This window comes from Trachurus trachurus (assembly GCF_905171665.1).
Source record: "Trachurus trachurus genome assembly, chromosome: 22".
Lineage (NCBI taxonomy): Eukaryota > Metazoa > Chordata > Actinopteri > Carangiformes > Carangidae > Trachurus > Trachurus trachurus.
The window spans coordinates 7,961,851-7,978,917 of NC_139907.1; the positions used below are offsets into that span (position 1 = coordinate 7,961,851).

The 17,067-nt window shown below is 42.1% G+C and overlaps 3 protein-coding genes across 3 annotated transcripts in view; 1 reads left to right on the forward strand and 2 right to left on the reverse strand.

The window, feature by feature from the left end:
- ppp2r3a (protein phosphatase 2, regulatory subunit B'', alpha) overlaps positions 1–17,067 on the forward strand; it is a 172,199-nt gene that overhangs the window by 79,950 nt on the left and 75,182 nt on the right. The window lies entirely within an intron of this gene.
- On the reverse strand, positions 409–6,496 carry LOC311005221 (tumor necrosis factor ligand superfamily member 10-like; the record flags this gene model as incomplete). Its single annotated transcript, XM_083997578.1, has 6 exons — positions 409–618; positions 2,645–2,886; positions 4,004–4,111; positions 4,233–4,266; positions 4,763–4,906; positions 6,383–6,496. 6 exons carry the CDS (start codon positions 6,494–6,496, stop codon positions 409–411), a joined length of 852 nt encoding a protein of 283 aa, XP_083853704.1.
- On the reverse strand, positions 10,966–16,272 carry nceh1a (neutral cholesterol ester hydrolase 1a). Its single transcript, XM_083997523.1, has 5 exons — positions 15,988–16,272; positions 13,919–14,174; positions 12,966–13,035; positions 12,626–12,797; positions 10,966–12,180 (listed from the first exon to the last, which is right to left on the reverse strand). The coding sequence occupies exons 1-5, from the start codon at positions 16,126–16,128 to the stop codon at positions 11,554–11,556; spliced, it is 1,266 nt and encodes a 421-aa protein (XP_083853649.1). The 5' UTR covers positions 16,129–16,272; the 3' UTR covers positions 10,966–11,553.

Sequence of the window (17,067 nt, forward strand, 5' to 3'; positions counted from 1 at the left end):
CTTTGTTGTTGCTGTTATCATTGTACAGTAGTGCTGTCTCTACTCTACTTCTACTTCTCAAGCACTATGCTGTAACTATTTCTGCCCATTTCGGGACAATACTTACTTATTAAATGATTTGCAACATGGACCATAGTGCTTAGCGCAGCACAGACACATTTGATAATGCGTGTCACCACCGTACATGTCTTTACATGTGTATTAACCAGTGTTTGTGTTGCAGGTAAGCTGACAGCCAGGAGCGAGTGGAGCTGCTCCTTCCCAAATCCTGTATTCCCAGATAGCTGCTCAGATTATCAAGCAAACCCCTGATGCTTAGGTTAACTCCTGTCGAAGTCTACGTTAAGTCATCCCAGTCCGGTCCTGGACAGTGGACACCACCTCCATGATCCACACTCCTCTCTCCCTTTAGCCCACGAGGAAGGCCCCAAAATAGCTCGCCCTCCCGTCCATCTCCATGGCACTGGCGTTGCTGACGGTGATGAAGAGGCGGTCAGCGGGCTGCAGGAAGGCAGTTCCAGCCTGGTGCAGAGAGAAGAGGCCGGGCTCCTGGCCCCGGGGCCAGCAGGCACTCCTGGATGACTTCATCAGTAGGAGGGGCACCGTGTAGGAACTCATCTGTTGGGCACACCACAAAAAAAGAAAGAAAAGAAAAAGGTCTTTGACATTATAGTTATTATATTACACATTATATTGTCATGTAGCATTGATTTAGACTCTAGAGCAACTATGCCCTTCTGATTCAATCTAGGACTCTAGGCTATGGTGCATTCAAGGACACAAAGATGAAGAAAAGGTTCCTCCTGTCTTACAAATCTACCTGCTAGTATGTAGGCCTACTATGATTGTTGGATATTTTTGGCAAAATTACTTATTCCTAAAAGTAAATTAAATTAAAAAACAAACAAACATTGTTTTGTTGTTTTTCTTAAAGAAATGGAGCACTATTTACTATTTATTATTTTTACTTAAAGGATCATAGGGCAGGATTTGTGAGAAAATACCGGAAAATACCCATGCGTTTTACGTTTTTTAAATAATAATGGGTGAGGAAGCGTTCAAAACCAAAAAGAATGAGCCGACCCGCGTATCTCTCGATTGCCCTGAACGGGGTCTGTGCTGCAAAATGCGCTGCAATTCAGGGGGTGAATTTCGCGTGCTGGCCGGCGGACCTGACGTCAGCGCGTCCACGACTGCCTTCGAATGGATCAATGGAATGGAGACATGAAGAGGGCAACCGCGGCAGAGCCATTGATACAGTAACAGAGTGGCGACACTCCGTTATATCAATCGCTCTGAACCACGGTGGCTATCGCTCTGGGTGGATCCAAATTACTGTTACTGCCAGCAAACGACCCAGCACAACTGAAAGCCCTGTTAACCCCCCCCACTCTCTCTCCCCCTCCCTTCACACACGCACACAGCAGCAGGCAGGTCACTAACTTACACACCCTCTCCCTCATCACTACTGTCTTATTATTAGCCGTTAGCCGCAGCTAGCGGTTAAAAGCCGACGTTATAACTTTAACAACATTAAAGACAAAAAAAAACAAAAAAAAACAAAAAAAAATGCTATTAAAACATTACATTTCGGTACCATTTTTCTATTTCTATGTAATGTATTTTACCATCTGGCTCATCTGTTACTTTCTGTTATTTCTGCTTTTTTTTCACCCCCCCCCCCCCCCCCCCCCCCCAAAAAAAAAAAAAAAACTGTGTCTGTAGCATTGGTCTGTAGTTAGCCTACCGGAAGTTAGCATTAGTTGCTAACAGCCCAGTGGAGAAGCAGCACAAAAATGTTTGTGATAAGCGTTCAACAGGTGGTGAGACGTGTAAATAATTGGTTTGCATATTATCGTAACGTCATTATCATTCGCATTAAAGCAAGTTTTCATGGATTTCCTCCTCTAAATAAGTGTATAATTAGTATAGACAACATGTAGGGTCCAGTTGTAAGAGAATATGTGCGTGAATAATATCCATTTAGGAGCAGGAGCTAATGCTACACACTAAACTAAAGTAACGTTAGCAAAGGTAAAGGAAAACATGGAAACGATTGAAACATCAAGGTAAGTTTAAAAGGCAAGGCCTTTATTATACTGCTTTATTCTGAGTGATGCAACGTTGATGTACAGCATAGGCTACAACATACAGGTAAACTATTACCTGAGCAACAGGTGCTGTGTGTGGTGCAGTGATGCTGAGGGTCGACACTGCAGTGGTTTAAATTGGTCCTAGCCAAATATGTAGCTTACATGTAAAATGTCTTGACATATTTGTGGGAATGGTATACTGTGGTCTTGAACAGTGTTAGTAAGGCTATCTGTGTGGAGTTAGGCCAATGAGTTGGTCTAATTTGTGACTTTAAAAAATGCTTATTAGGTGTAGGCCTAAATACCATAAAATGTCATCATTGTGAGTCTGGGGACCTTATGTTTGATCTTCCCTCAAAAGGATAAGGGATATAGCTGATAAAAGAAACGATACTGCAAAGAGAGTGGTCTATATTAAAATTGGTGCATGCATTCATTGTGTGTTAACAGTGATCATTTCTAAACCCTCACTGTGATGGATGATCTATCAAAATCATTTCTGGATTTTAGTGATACTGTTATTTAATTGGGTGCACAACACAAAGTCTAACCTTCTTGTAGATATACTGGACAAGCTGTGCTCCTTCCTCCTCCCTCGTTTCCCCGGTTTCCCCTTCGGTGTCCCCCAGGGAGGGCAGTCTGAAGTAGGTCTGTGCGTAGATGTAGTAGAGTCCCGCTCTGGGCACCAGCAGCTCTCCTCCTTTCAGCTCCATGTTCTGCAGGAAGGACAGACCCCTCTGGCCCTCCCATGACCTGACACACTCCCCCAGGTAACCCTTGCTGCTCCGGGCGCCTGTGACAGCACATTAAAAAAAACATGCAGAAATAAGGCACACATGCAAAACAAGGGTTGAGACAGTTCACAATGATCTAAGGTCATTTGAGATTACAGGGTGGAGTGTTACTAAGTTGAATCAATCACTGTTATTCAAATTAGAAACAAATGTTAAAGAGCCTGTTTGTAAATAACTCCTACAGATGTGCGCAGAGCAGCAGCTGCTGCCCAGCAACTTGAGATGTGGTCGCATTAAAGTCTGCCATGTTTTTTTTTGAAACTTTATATGTTTAAAAAGTAACAGATGAGGTCGATTTAAAAGGGTGTGTGTGTCTATGTGTGTGAAGAGGAGAGGAAATCGATGACAGGCCGTCTGAGATTTATGATGCAGTTCAGTGGTTCGATTTCAACTATTTGCTTCCGCGATTTAGAAGCATACTCCAGTGTTTGTTGCACCTGTTGTCAACAGTGACATCAGACATGAAAAAAACTTTTCATTCAGAGCTTAGTTATTATTTAATGAAGGAATCGTTTCCTCCATGTTGGAGATGTTATGTGTCCAAGAATTTCCAGATCCTCCAAATAAAACAGATGATCTGCTGCTCTGTCGTGCATATCATGTAAACTATCCGGTCCAATTCTGGCTGTTGCTCTGTTGCATGTTATCCCCTTCTCACTGTTTACTGACAATTCATCAAAAGACTTTTCTTAATATAAAAAATATGCTAAGCTGAAATTCTCCATTTCTGTTTGCTTTTTTTTTTCATTCATGTTGCAGAACAAAGAGTAATTGAGACACGGGACTCGTCTGACAGAGATCATCTACGTGGTTTTCCAGCTTATGCTTAAAGCAGCTGCACATCTGCAGGTCCGGACAGACATGCAGGTAAGAAGACGTTTGTTGAATTTCTGAGGAAGCCTTGAAGCGCATTCCTCACCTGCAGCACTGGAAAAGTGTAGGTGAAACAACACAGGGCTCATTTCACCTGATCTATACACACAACACACCTGAAGAGTCTGAGCTCTCGATCATTTCAAAAGACTTGTGGTCGCTCAAATGCTTTCAAGGACCAGCTTTCCCTTACAAAAGATAAATTACCATAGATGCATTTCAGATTACATTGATATTATTCACCTTCTGGTGTTGGAGACTCCGTGGAGGAGACGACACCCGTCACATGAGCTGCAACTTTAGGTAGAGGGACCCCAGGGCCCCGGAGAGGAAGCACTCCCGTCAGCTTATCTGTGAAAACCCCAGCAGATAAGAGACAAACACACTCTCGCACACTGGATGTTTTTACAGGAAAAAGTCTTAGCCGTCTCCATTAGCAGTAATTGACAGTCAATGGGGGCATTGTTCTTACTTCTCATCTCTTTCTGGAATCTGTCAGCCATCGTCTGAAAAAAACAAACATCCAGAGAGAGACAGACGGAAAATGAGAGTGAATGGGCTGGCAAGTTAGCGTATCATGCACCCTGTAATTGTTATGACTTTTAGGTATCTTTCAAATCTAAATTAGCGACACTCAGTAATCTACCGGGGGCCATGAATCATCCAGTTTTCACTCTGGGTCAATAAACATGTCATCCCATGACCTTTTAATAATCGCATTTTTCTTCCATTTAGTCAGTGTTGCTTGGAAAGGAAGGATAGTTGTGTAATTTCCCTCAGTGGTGTCTGAATAATAAGTCATGTATGAACAATTTGTAAAGTCTAATTTCTGAAAATTCTGCATAGCTGTGGAGAGATCGTCCCCGAGTAGAGTACTGATTAACAAAACATGGCCGCCAGTGCCGTTAGAAGAAGAAGAAACACATGGTAGATCATCTTTTGCACATGGAATTGTGTAATTAGGAAAGTTTGAAGTTGGATTAAACAAAAATAAATTAAAACCTTCTCTATGTGGTAGTGGAGCTGTTGCGTCACTTGCCAGCAGGGGTCGCTCTTCTTGTCCTCAGATGACAAGTCATCGAACCGCGCGTGTAGATCTGCGTTTATCAGACAAGAAACGCTGCTCCTGGAGAAACTCTCCTGCATCTGTAGAGAAGAAAATAAACAGAAAGTAACAGATCAATTAGTCTGGTGCGACAGTTTATACTCATAAACTATATACTTTATACTCACTCTGATAGTTTTTCTGTAAAAGCATACAGTCAAAATTGGGCAAAATGTTATGTTTTGGCCAACAGTCAATCATTCAGGGCTTTTCAGAGAAAGTAAATCATATAGACAATGAAAAGCATGAAATGAAATGAATTAAAAAAACTTTTTTATCTCTTCATTATAAAACAAAACCTCAATTTTCAGTAGATATTTTTTCTCTAAATGTATTTAAAACACTCTCTAAATTTTCCTTATAATAATAAAGTCCCTGGGTTACTGTGTAGGTAAATGTAGGTTGCTAGTTGTGGAGCTATGTAAGTAATAAATTAACTTTGTAGAACTTGGCACATGCAGCGATAACGTGACCCTCAGCCAATCAGAGCTCTCTCTGGGTTTGATCATTCAGCTTTATTAAAGGCGTTGTTACCAGCTTGTACCACTTTTCCATGATATCTGCTCAGGTCTGAAACATGTTGCTGTAGGGTGTCCCAACCCCTCTGACCCAACTTGTCTCATTTCCTCCCATTGTTTTTTTTGTTATCTGCTCACCCAACTTTCTCCTCTCTCATTGTCCAGTGCCAGAAGCAGAAATTCCTGCATGAGTCATTGTAGGACTTTTTACACCTCAAATAACTAAAATGAAGCATTAAGAATGATTCCTGCTCAGTGGTGAAAAGTAAGAGTAATTATTTTTTCTCAAGTCCTGAAATAAGTAATAGAATAATAGGCCACATGTACTTGTGGGTGTATGGCTTTCACTTTTGGTTCTTTGAACATACATCAAGACAGTAAACTTTTGAATGCATGACTTTTTTTGCAAATTTCTACTCTGTAGTAAAAGGTCTGAGCTTTTTCTTCCACCACTGTTCCCTGTTGCATTGTCATCTCTGTAGAAACAGAGAGTAGGTCTGCAACCACTCAGGACATGTGATAAGGCAATATCAAGGCATATTTGATCTGATATGATGCGACAAGACCTTAAATAAACTCCTGCAGCCGCTGCAGCCACATGTTTCTCATGTATTGTATTTGGGTATTTACAGGGTTTTGTCACGGGTGGTTGGGAGTCACAAAACATTATTCAACCTCTTCACTTATTATTCATTTACAGGACATAGGAAATCTAATTTCTGTAGTTTTTATTTCATAGTTTATGACTGCAGGCAAAGGGCCGTCCCCCCCCTAAGAAAATCTACCACATTATTTTAAATGTCCCATGCCCAGTATTCCTCTGCAGCCAATCGTGTCATTGGTGCTGAATCTCTTAAAGACTAATAGCAGATCATCAAGTACAGACAATGCGCCGTCATTACTGACTGACTGACTCCCCTTTCCCCAGTGAGATGGCAGTCAGTTTGATGCAATCACGATCTGTCAGATTGAGGGCAGCACAAACGCAGAAGAACTTACCGTGTTGAGGACTTTGTTGAAGTACATAAAACTGACAGCAACCGCGATGGTCTGGAGGAGGATCGCCGTGAGCATGATGAGCCCCAGACACTGCAGAGAGACAGAAATGGCCATGTCAAACAGCGTGAGAAAAAAGAACACCCAAATAAGTCCCGTAGAGCAGAGGGAATACTTCGAAGCAGGCAGGACAAGTCAGATCAAGCTCTGCTGCATTTCTGCTCTGGAGGGAGAGAGAGAGAGAGAGAGAGAGAGAGAGAGAGGGAGGAAAACAGAGCAGCAGTTTGTAGGTGGAGCACAGAGTATTGAGGAATACCACGGCCTCAAGATGTCACTGTTATTAGAAATGAGCGGGGAGCTTTACATAATGCAAATACAACTCCAGGATGCCTTAAAGTGCCGTAGGAAATACGGAAACTGAAGTATACTGTATGTATGTATTGCTCATGATTCCCACTTTTCCATTATTCTAACTTAATGCACATAGTTTAAAATGTGATGCAGGATTTTATTGAATTCAGTTGCAGATTTCTCACTTCATGGCCCATTTACCCGCTGTTCTGGAGCTTTTCATCATCTCACATGACCTTCATCCGCAGGTGTAAATATTTGCAAATTCCAGCTGTTCCCGTCCAGGCCAAAATGCATCCCGCTGTTGTTAGACATAATTTACAAATATTTGTTTGTGTGTGAGCTGAGCAGACAGAGGGATGAAGAAGGTAGCTGTTGTCTGTCCTCTGTTTTCTTTTATTTATTTTTTTTAAGGTTGTACTATATTATCTTAAATCATGCAGTCATTGAGACAGTAAAAGCAGCAGCCCTCCTCTCTTTGAAACTGTTTACTCTGTTCTCAGTTCAAAGCAGCTTTGTGCCATTTAAATCCCGATTTCCCAACATCAGTCATAATTTGTTATGGGCTCAATTTAGTTATTACTTCCAGCCCAGGAGGAACCGTTCAATGCATTGCAAATCGCTTTTATGACTCCCAGTCTTCACATTTGGAGCAGCTGAAGAAGGAGCGCAAGATAACTGTGTTGGCTGAACGAGGCGTTCGAGGAGGCTCTGGAAACAATCAGTGTTAAAAAACTGAAGTGGTTTATTAAGGTATTTGGCCTTTTGTTTGTAGTTTAATTCCATTTCCAGTTTGTCCGGGCCTTTTCATTTTCACAATTTGGTTGTGTTAGTGTTTAGCAAACGGCCACAGAGGTTGACACACAACACACACTGGTATTTGGTGAAACTTTATTCAGACGGATGATGAACCTGTTGAAATAATGTTGTAACTTTGTTGTCTCAAGTCCAAAATCAGGCGTAGAAGTCAGAGAACGGAGCACTTGAACGCAGCATCCTTGCATGTATCAGTGCAATGCAGGTAGCGTATTATCAGCACCTGAATGTCAAGATGAAAAAAACCAAGCAAAAAAAACGCCTTTTCTTCTTCTCTTTCCTGCTATTGTGCCGTGATCTGAGAGAATGCAAGTCGATTAGAGCCAAATGACCCGCCATTGTTAGCGCCCCAGCGTATAGCCCCAAGTAGCATTTGTCACAGGGGAGTCATTCAATCTGCACAACTTAACCTTGAGTGATTCCTGTACTTTCATTCCTCCACCTTTAACCCCTGCTCCATTGTCGGCGTCAGGAAGTGAGAGTGGAGATGAAGGAGTTCGCAGCTCCTCCTGCTTTTACGTGTGACCCTCAGGACAAAACCAGGAACCCGTGTCCAACTTTGTAAATTACAGTCGTACCAGCCCAGCATCCATAAGCCACATGGTTTTACACACCCACATAGGGATACTGATGTGTATGTGGCTTCAAATGAATGAGAGTGTGGTTGAGAGTGTGAGCAGCACCACATCTGAAGGAGAGAAGTATTTACTTTGTTTCCTGCGGTGATTAAAATCTGAAAATGCGGAAGAGAACGTGATAAGAGGTTTTTCTTTTCTTTGCCTGGTTCCCTCGAGTAAGTCAATTCCCAGGCTTGTCAGAGAGAAGGAGGGGAGAAGGTAGGTGAGTGATAAATTAAGACACTGTGGCCTCAGGCAGGGAAGATGACACCCTGAGAGAGATGCCTGTCTACAATACCATGGCAAACAGGCAGAGAGAGAGAGACAGAGATGGCATGTGTGGACACAGAGTGTGTCTTTCTACTTGTTTTACTCTTATTTTTTTCTCACGAGGCCGGTCATCAGTGGATGACCTTTAACCTTTCATCCTGGTCGGTTCAAACTGAAAGGAATAGTTCAACATTTTGGGATAAATATGCATCAGATGAAAGGATCGATTTCATGCCGTTAGCTTAGCATGAAGACTTACAGTATGTGGTTTGGAATAATTTAGCTTAGCTTAGTTTAGCATTATGATAGGAAACAGTTGCTCGCGTCCATCTAAAGGTAACAAAATTTACCTTTTACCTCTGTAGGTCACTGAATAACATTGTATCTTGTTTGTTTTGTTCAAACAAGAACTTAAGTGAGACTATTTCTGTTTTATTTCATTTCTTCATTCTGTATTTACGCATTTTTCCTTCTTCTTTTTTACTGTGAGGCTGATTTCAGTTATTTAAAATTACAGCTAACTCAACACGACACTAATTTAAATTGAGCAGGAATCCACCACTGTGAGAAACAACACATTTTGAGAAAAAACAAAACTAACCATAAAATAAAACCATCAAATATGATCAGAAACATGGTTGTTTCAGGGATTGTAACTTTTGAAACTCTGACACTGGAAAACTGCTTTGGTAAACACTGCATGTCTCTGTGTGCAGCGCAGGCTCCCGCTGAGAAACTCTTATACACCATGACTTAAAACATGAAGTATTTTCCAAACCCCTAAATCTGAGATCAGTTACAAGGAGAATTGAAAACAGAAAAAGCATAAGGAGTGCTGTTGCCTCACTGGGAATGAAGGCAAGCCCCCGCCTCCCCCTTGAAGCTATAGAGGCTGTTTAATACCCAGAAGGCATATAATCTATTAAAAGAACAGATCACGCTCCATCCACCTTCCCCTGCCCTCCACTCCTCTCCTCTCTCCCCCGAGGCTTCTCCTCCCAGCGTTCCTCTCCGTAAAGTCATGGAATCTCCCTAAATTCCCGCCTGAGCGCTACAGCTGCTCATTGTCTCCTTCATAAAACAAAAGGCTCGAGCAGAAAATGCTACGGCAGCACAATGCATTGCACACACAGACATGTTGCCAATGGCCGAGCCTATCGGTGGAAGGGCTGGTCGTGTTTATGTGACTGTGGGAGCAACAGAGACGTGGGCCAAGACACACAGTTTGATATTTAACCCACAATCTGCGTTTCTATCATCGTTATATAGAGCTCTGAATTAAATCTAGATGGGTGGAGCCAATGTTTGATGGCTACATTTATGTGGGTTCATGCTAAATGTAAATAGGATGAATGGATTTTAACTAGTTAATGGTCAGTTTGGTTGTTTAATCTATAGTAATCATGTTTTATCATAAACTGGTGAAGCTAAATCATAAAACAACTGGCAACATAAACTGTGGGCCAAATGTACTGCAGTCATTGTAAAGCAGTGTTGAATTGGAGAAAACCTGGTGAAGTGCAGTGCAATTAAAGGTCCATGCTGTTATCAGACCACTAGAGGGCAGTGTGGTATTGATCACTGATGCTATTGGCTTTGGTGACCCAGCTGTGTCATCACACCCAGCAGTGTGATTTGTTCCTGTCTGGTCCAGGCCTCTAGGGAGTTCACGTCTGGAAATATGTATTATGATCAGGAGAAGAAATTCTTTTGCGTACACACTATTAAACATTAGTTAAGCATTAATAAATACTAAATTCTTTATTTATAACGCATTAATACTCATTAGTATGTAGTTTAGTGCTTATCAATGATGAGTAAAACATTTTTAACTGAGTTTATAAACTACATACTAATGAGGATTCATGTGTTATGAATGATGAATTCAGTATTTAATGCTTAACTAATGCTTAATAGTGTTACTTATTATAAAGTGTTAGAATTTTTTGATTTGAATCAATTCCAAGCTATATATACAATAACAGGCACTATTGAATGCACAAGCTCAGGTATAGTTTCCCTTTTCCCCGTTCAAATTTGCAACACTTTTACTAAATGGATTCTGAGAAATACAGACGTCACAGATAAGACATGTTGAGAAAAAGCAGAAACAATGACACTGACAAGGTTGGATTTTGGTTCAAATTAACCAATAATCAGATCAGCTGTGATTTGTGGATTTAACTTCATATTTTTAATTGACATCCTTATGCCTGTTGCTTTCCTGACCTTTGGGGAGTGTTTTAAATTCTAAGTACAATCCTATACTCTTTAAACTCTTTATACTTTTTGGAGTGTGACAAGTGAATGCAACTTTAGTGATCTACAGTATTAATGCTCCATTGTTATTCTGTATGACCTTTTTGAATCTCAAAACATTATACTCATAAGGGAAGAATCCTACAACATCCTCTGCCTACAACACGGTGTGGGTCATAATTGGAATAAAGTTGGAGGAAACTGTGGCAGCGATTGTCACACAGGGCGGCCGTTTAATCAAACACACACAAAGTTATAAATACAGTCTTTAAGAAAGGTAATGAGTTCTGTATTTTATTTAAAAGAAACAATATCAGTTTACAAATGTTGTCTTTGCTTGTCACATGTTCAACATTATTCTTTTTTAAACCACAAGAGAACCAACCACTGCTGCTGACATCAACGTTTCGAGCGAGCGGGGATTTGTCATATACTTTAATTGTGAAATTTAAAAATATAAAAGCATTTCCCACTCATGCATTTTGTTGTAGTGTGGGGTATGAATGAGTGTACTGATGTAGAAGCAGCTTATCAATTTGTCCCTCAGTGGAAAAACTTGTTAGTGACTGTATTTGCCCCTCGATACTGTGAATAGACCCTATACTGTTGGAGATGGTGTGTGTGTGTATGTGTGTGTGTGTTTGTGTGTGTGTGTATGCAGGAACATGAGGGCCCTGAGGTTAGATCTTATGTTTTTAACACAAAGAGCAGATGTACGAGCCCTTTATCAAGTCCATAACTCACAAAGCAAAGGGGTAGTGCATTTTTTATCAATGACAGACACACTCACATGCACACACACACACATACACAGATGCATGCACCCATTACTCACTTGCACGCACTCATACTCTTATACTCTTACAAGTTCTTCTGCAGCCAGTTGATGTAACCCCTGAGCACCCTCTTCCCCACGTCAAAGTCCAGCGGCCAGACTATGAAGCTGAAACATCCGTGGAAGCCGTCCTCGTAGTGGTCGCTGGTTACCGTGACTCCTGCGTCCTGTAGGCGCCGGGCGTACATCAGCCCGTCATCCCTCAGCACGTCGTGCTCGCAGGTGAGGATGTACGCCCGGGGGCATTTGGCCAGAACCTCCGGTCCGGCCAGCAGCGGTGACGCCCGCACGTCCAGCAGCCCGGCCATCTCCTTCGCCGCCGTCCCTTGTTGGGCGTCTTTCTCCACGACGACAGGCTTGTAGTTCTTCTTGTACTTCGGGGGTAAGAGCGCGGTCCAGTCCAGTCGCGACCTCAGCTCGGGGGTGATGGCCGAGTGGTGCAAGGCGCTGTGGTTGTTGGCGAGCAGCTGAGGCACCAGGGAGAGGTCGGCGTCGAAGTACTGCAGCCAGAAGCGGATCATGACGGGCCGGTAGAGGATGGGCATGTTCTGGTTCTGCAGGTAGGACGGCGTGTTGAAGTCCAGAGCCTGGAGCACCGGGTAGATCAAAGCCTGGATGCTGAATTTCACAGGCGCAGTGTCGTCTATGGAGATCTGGAGAAACATATAGACACCACCTGAGGCCTTGCACTTTAAAGGGATAGTTCAACATTTTGGCAAATTAGCCCATTGCCATAATCGCTATAGTTATGACTCTGTCTGGTAACGTTCTGTTATTATCTCATAGCGTGGTGAATGTGCAGGTCACAACTTGTCCACCAGAGCGTTTTGGAGTTGTTGGATTGTGTATTTGATGAGTTTGATGAGGGAAACCAAGAAATCCCATTAGCCTCCGTAGCGTAGCTCTGAGCAGCTCGCGGCTCTGCTCCGCCGTTCTAAAAATATCTTGCACCGACAAATAAAGGTAACGAACCTACTGCTATGACTATAGGGATTATGGTAATGGGGCAATTTGCCAAAATGTTGAACTGTCCCTTTAAACCGTTGCACTCTATTTACACTTCTGCACACATCTCTGCAGGAGGAGGCCTCCTCTCACCTCCTGAGCGACTGCAGCGGCCAGATTTCCTCCGGCGCTGTCTCCTGCCACAGCCACACGCTCGGGGTCGATTGCGTACTTGGCCAGAACCTCTGGGGACAAGAAGTGTTTGGCGGCGGCGAGGCAGTCCAGATACGGCATTGGAAAGTGCACCTCCGGATACAGACGATACCTATGACAGACAATGGTTACCACTCATGATTTATTTTAGGTTTAGAAAGTTTTGGAAAATGCGATTGTGAGCACATGTTCTACTGTAGTTAGTGTGTAGTTAAAGGATAACTCCCCCCTGAAAAGTTTATTTCCCCTGTGAGCAGAGTGACTGTTGAAACACACTTACTCAACAGAGACCACAACGGTGTTGAGCTCGTCTGACACCATTCGGTTGATGGTGTCATAGGACCCCTTCTCTGAGGAGGAGGAGGAGGAGGAGGAGGAGGAGGAGGATAAAGGGGAGTGGAAAAGTTAAATGAACAAGTGTCGACCTGTTGAATCATCAGTTTATTTGACAATTTACTGGAAAAAACAAGACAAAGAGTTACAAACTTTTTTGGCTCGTGACCCCATTTTGACATGACCCCGCGATCATGTGCAGTCACGTGAACACGGCCGTCAATCAAAATGCTGCATTTTATTTGAACTTGATTCATATGCGAGAAAGTGAAAGTTTAAGATTGTGTGTGGCGTTCTTAATGATAATTTAAAAAAGATAATAATTAGTTAAAAATATATTTATCAGTAATTTTTTTTTATCAATTACTAGACATTTCAGGCTGAAAGACACTGCTCTAACCCAAACCTTAAAGGGATAGTTCAACATTTTAGTAAATTTGCCCATTACCATAATACATATAGTTTTAGGAGTAGGTTCGTTACCTTTAATTGTCGGTGCAAGCTATTTTTAGAACAGCGGAGCAGAGCCGCGAGCTGCTCAGACCTACGCTACGGAGGCTAATAGGATTTCTTGGTTTCCTGTCAGCTTGCGCCGACAATTAAAGGTAAGAAACCTACTGCTATGACTATAGGGATTATGGCAATGGGCCAATTTGCCAAAATGTTGAACTGTCCCTTTAAACCACTATATTTTTAAGCCAAAAGAGGTTTTAGTCACACCTAAGAGTTTATCGTTGCTTCTATAGTTGCATTTATAACCTATATAAAATCCAAAATTAAAAAACAAAACTCTGAAACAAGCTTCTCCCATCTGAAAGAAGGGCACCTGCAGCACAAATAAAGTTGTAATTGTGTAGTAAAAAGTCGACTCTACTGAGGGACATCAGTGTCATGACTCACTGGCGCTGCCGAGGGCCCAGCCTCCTCCGTGGAGGAACAGCAGCCCTCTCCTCAGGTGGCCCTCCCCTCCAGCGGGGGGCTCGTACAGTCGGACGGGGACGTCGGCGAAGGTGATGTCGCTGACCTTCACTCCGGGCAGGACCCCTTCGTTGGGCACGGAGCTGTCCAGCCCCTTCACCATGCCCTCGAAGCCCTCTGTGGACCGCCTGATGGACGTGACGTAATGGTCCAGGCCCAGCCAGTCCTTCAAAGACGCCTGAGGACGAATTCAACAGGTTACTGCAACTAAACGGCTGATGGAAGAAAGAAAGGCAGATGAAGAAGAAGAAGAAGAGAAAATGCTTGACTGTCTCACCCAGTCACCTCTGTCCTCCTGCTCTCTGTCTCACTGATGTGTCTGTCCTGCCCTCTCCCCCAATAACCTAGGTCTGTCTCAACACTCAGACTGTCTCAACCAAGGCCAGAACACACAGCTGCTTGGCCTTCGGTCCATCCAGCTAATAAACCTTAACCTTCGCAATAATAACAATAGTTTTATCATTTTCTTTGGCTGAAGATCTTAGTAACGTGAAGAGAAATATGAGTTTGACTTTTCCACCTTTCCCTGTCACTTGATATCGATTCTGATCCCTCAGCTCTTTACCTGCTGATACTGAAACCACCTCTAAGATCAGTGATCCCTTCCTGTCCAGTTTAAAAACTGTAATCCTCACCTGCATGTAAAATAAATGAAATGAAACACCTACTATAATTCATGTAGTTTGTTCAACTTCACATCATAGCTGACACTCCATCTATAGCTAAATAAGGTCAGTACGGGCCCTGAATTGGGTCGATGCCATTGAATCTACCTTATAATTTATTACGTGACTGAAGTTGGAATATAAAACTAGTGGAAGAAAAAAAACTGTCCAAAAACTTGTACCATCTTGCTTTAACTTTGCTGGTTAAATAAGTTATATTTTAACTTCATGTAGACTGCACATCACAGAAATACTTTGTTTTATCTGATTTTATTACACATACTCTTTGTTTTATGTCACATGCTCTTATGCTGCTTCAGTGTTTCACATTGTATCTTAAAATGTTCTATTCTGTCACCATGAGCTGCACCAAAGGAACAAAGAGCAATCTACAGCAGCTGCAGGTGAATACGAGTGCATTAGGGTCAAAGTAACTTCTTCTGGGTGTGAACTGCTTTCTGACACTCATTTAGCCAGTGATAAATTGGCATGGCATTGGTATTATTTGTTTTAAGAACAAGAACAAGCAGGCAGCAAACCAGTCTAGAGACTCCTTCCAACTGTGTAGTAACATGAAACTGATGACTGATGACTAAATAACTTGCACGGGTACTTTCAAAATGTAGACCAAAGGTAAACATGAAGGGTTCGTTGTCCTCTCATAAGCCCAGAATAAAAGTCACTCCTTGGTGACTAATGCCATGACAAGTGGTGAGAAGGTTTTATAAAAGCGACACCCTGTTGATGCACTGAAAAAGCTCTTTCATACAAGTTTTCAGTTCATGCAGCCGTTGCTAAAGAGCGATAATCGATACAACCATGAAAGGACATGCTGTCATCTGGTATAGGAGAAGCACTGTGGACTGCACATAACTTCACTTTATATCAGGACAAAAATACCAGGACATGATTGGCTGCTGGTTTCTGTTTTTACACCTTTGTATTGGGTGCATATCCTAAATAAACAATGTAATAATCTTGTTACGCCTCATAAACAATCACTCCATTGGTCTATATTAAGGTTGGGTTGACACATTCAACACAAGGTTACAAGTCAGAAGGGTGAAAGTCCAGGAGAGCAGACAGAGGGTATGTAAATGAGTTGAAGGTTACCAGGCAACATTATCACACTGTTTCACACCCATTTGTACAGTAGCTCTTCATTTTTTGTTGCACATGCAATAAAATATTTTTTTATTAGACACCATCTCCTGGCTGTCAGTAATATATTCTTTATAGAGCTAAGAACAAATGCACAGCTGTAGCAGCTGGTGCATTTACTTACCTAACATGCAATAGGATTTATGAAAACACCTCCTCTCTTACCAGGTGCATCGTTGTCCTGAACCCAGCATCCAGCATCATCAGCTTCCACGGCTCCTGGATGGCATCAGGCATCGGGATGTAAACGTAATAAGCCACCGCCACCGTCAGTAGCACGGTAAGGACAACCGGCTTCAGCCTCATGTTGTATGTGTGTGTGCGTGTGTATGCGTGTGTGTGGATGTGTATGTTGCTCCAGTCAGTGACTCATGAACAGACCAGAGGACCGAGACTCACACTGATCTGACTCTGTAGGTCGGAGGAGGACTGGGAGGGCCAACCGGGGCCCACACTTAGCACTAGGACCAGTATTATAAAGCCACCGAGCAGGGAATCAAACACTTCCGCAAAACTTCAAAATAAAACTTTTATTTTTTATTTTTATAATTTTGTTTATTTGACAGAATTAAACACTTATGCATATGCCAGTTTGTAGGCTCCGATTTTATCTTTTGAGGTGAATTATTAACTGTGAATTGTGAATGAAGCCATTACTTAGGCTATAGCCTATCACTTTGCTGTTTGTAAATTTAAATTTATTTTTTTCTATATTATTGACTGTATGTTTTTTTCTGTCTCTTCTGTCATCTTCCTCAGCCTGAAACTTAATAAGAAGTTTTTTGTTTGGGTATGTTTTGTTTTTATCAAGATACTTGACGTATTTTAATGCTTTTATTTTGGCAGGTAGTGAGCTCGACTACGAATGGGCATCTGGGAAAGTGAGTTATTTTTTAAAAATGCTGTTTAGTAGGTACAAAGTTGTATTACGCACATGTGACCACAGTGAGGCGCAACAGAGCTGCAGACTGCAGTCACATTTTATCAGACAATGTCAAGACAACATCACTGAAGTAAGAAAGTTTAATAGGAGATTATACCTTAGTATTAATAATAATATTGTTGCTTTTAATGTTAAGAGGGAAAAATATAGTATCGGTCTGTATATGTGATTTGTAGAGGCCAAAATGAGGAAATAGTCAAAACAACACTACCTCCTCTTCAATTGCTATTTTAGACTTATTTTGCAACTCTTAATTTGACAGTTTCCTGTAAATGCTACAGGCCATTAAAGCAGCATGCTCT

Excerpts from the sequence above, each read along its gene's own strand:
- nceh1a (XM_083997523.1), bottom strand. The coding sequence starts at position 16,128 with ATGAGGCTGAAGCCGGTTGTCCTTACCGTGCTACTGACGGTGGCGGTG. Across the intron at positions 12,798-12,965 it reads ACCGTTGTGGTCTCTGTTGA|GTATCGTCTGTATCCGGAGG; the intron begins GTAAGTGTGTTT and ends TGTCTGTCATAG. Across the intron at positions 12,181-12,625 it reads CCGCTGCAGTCGCTCAGGAG|ATCTCCATAGACGACACTGC; the intron begins GTGAGAGGAGGC and ends ATGTTTCTCCAG.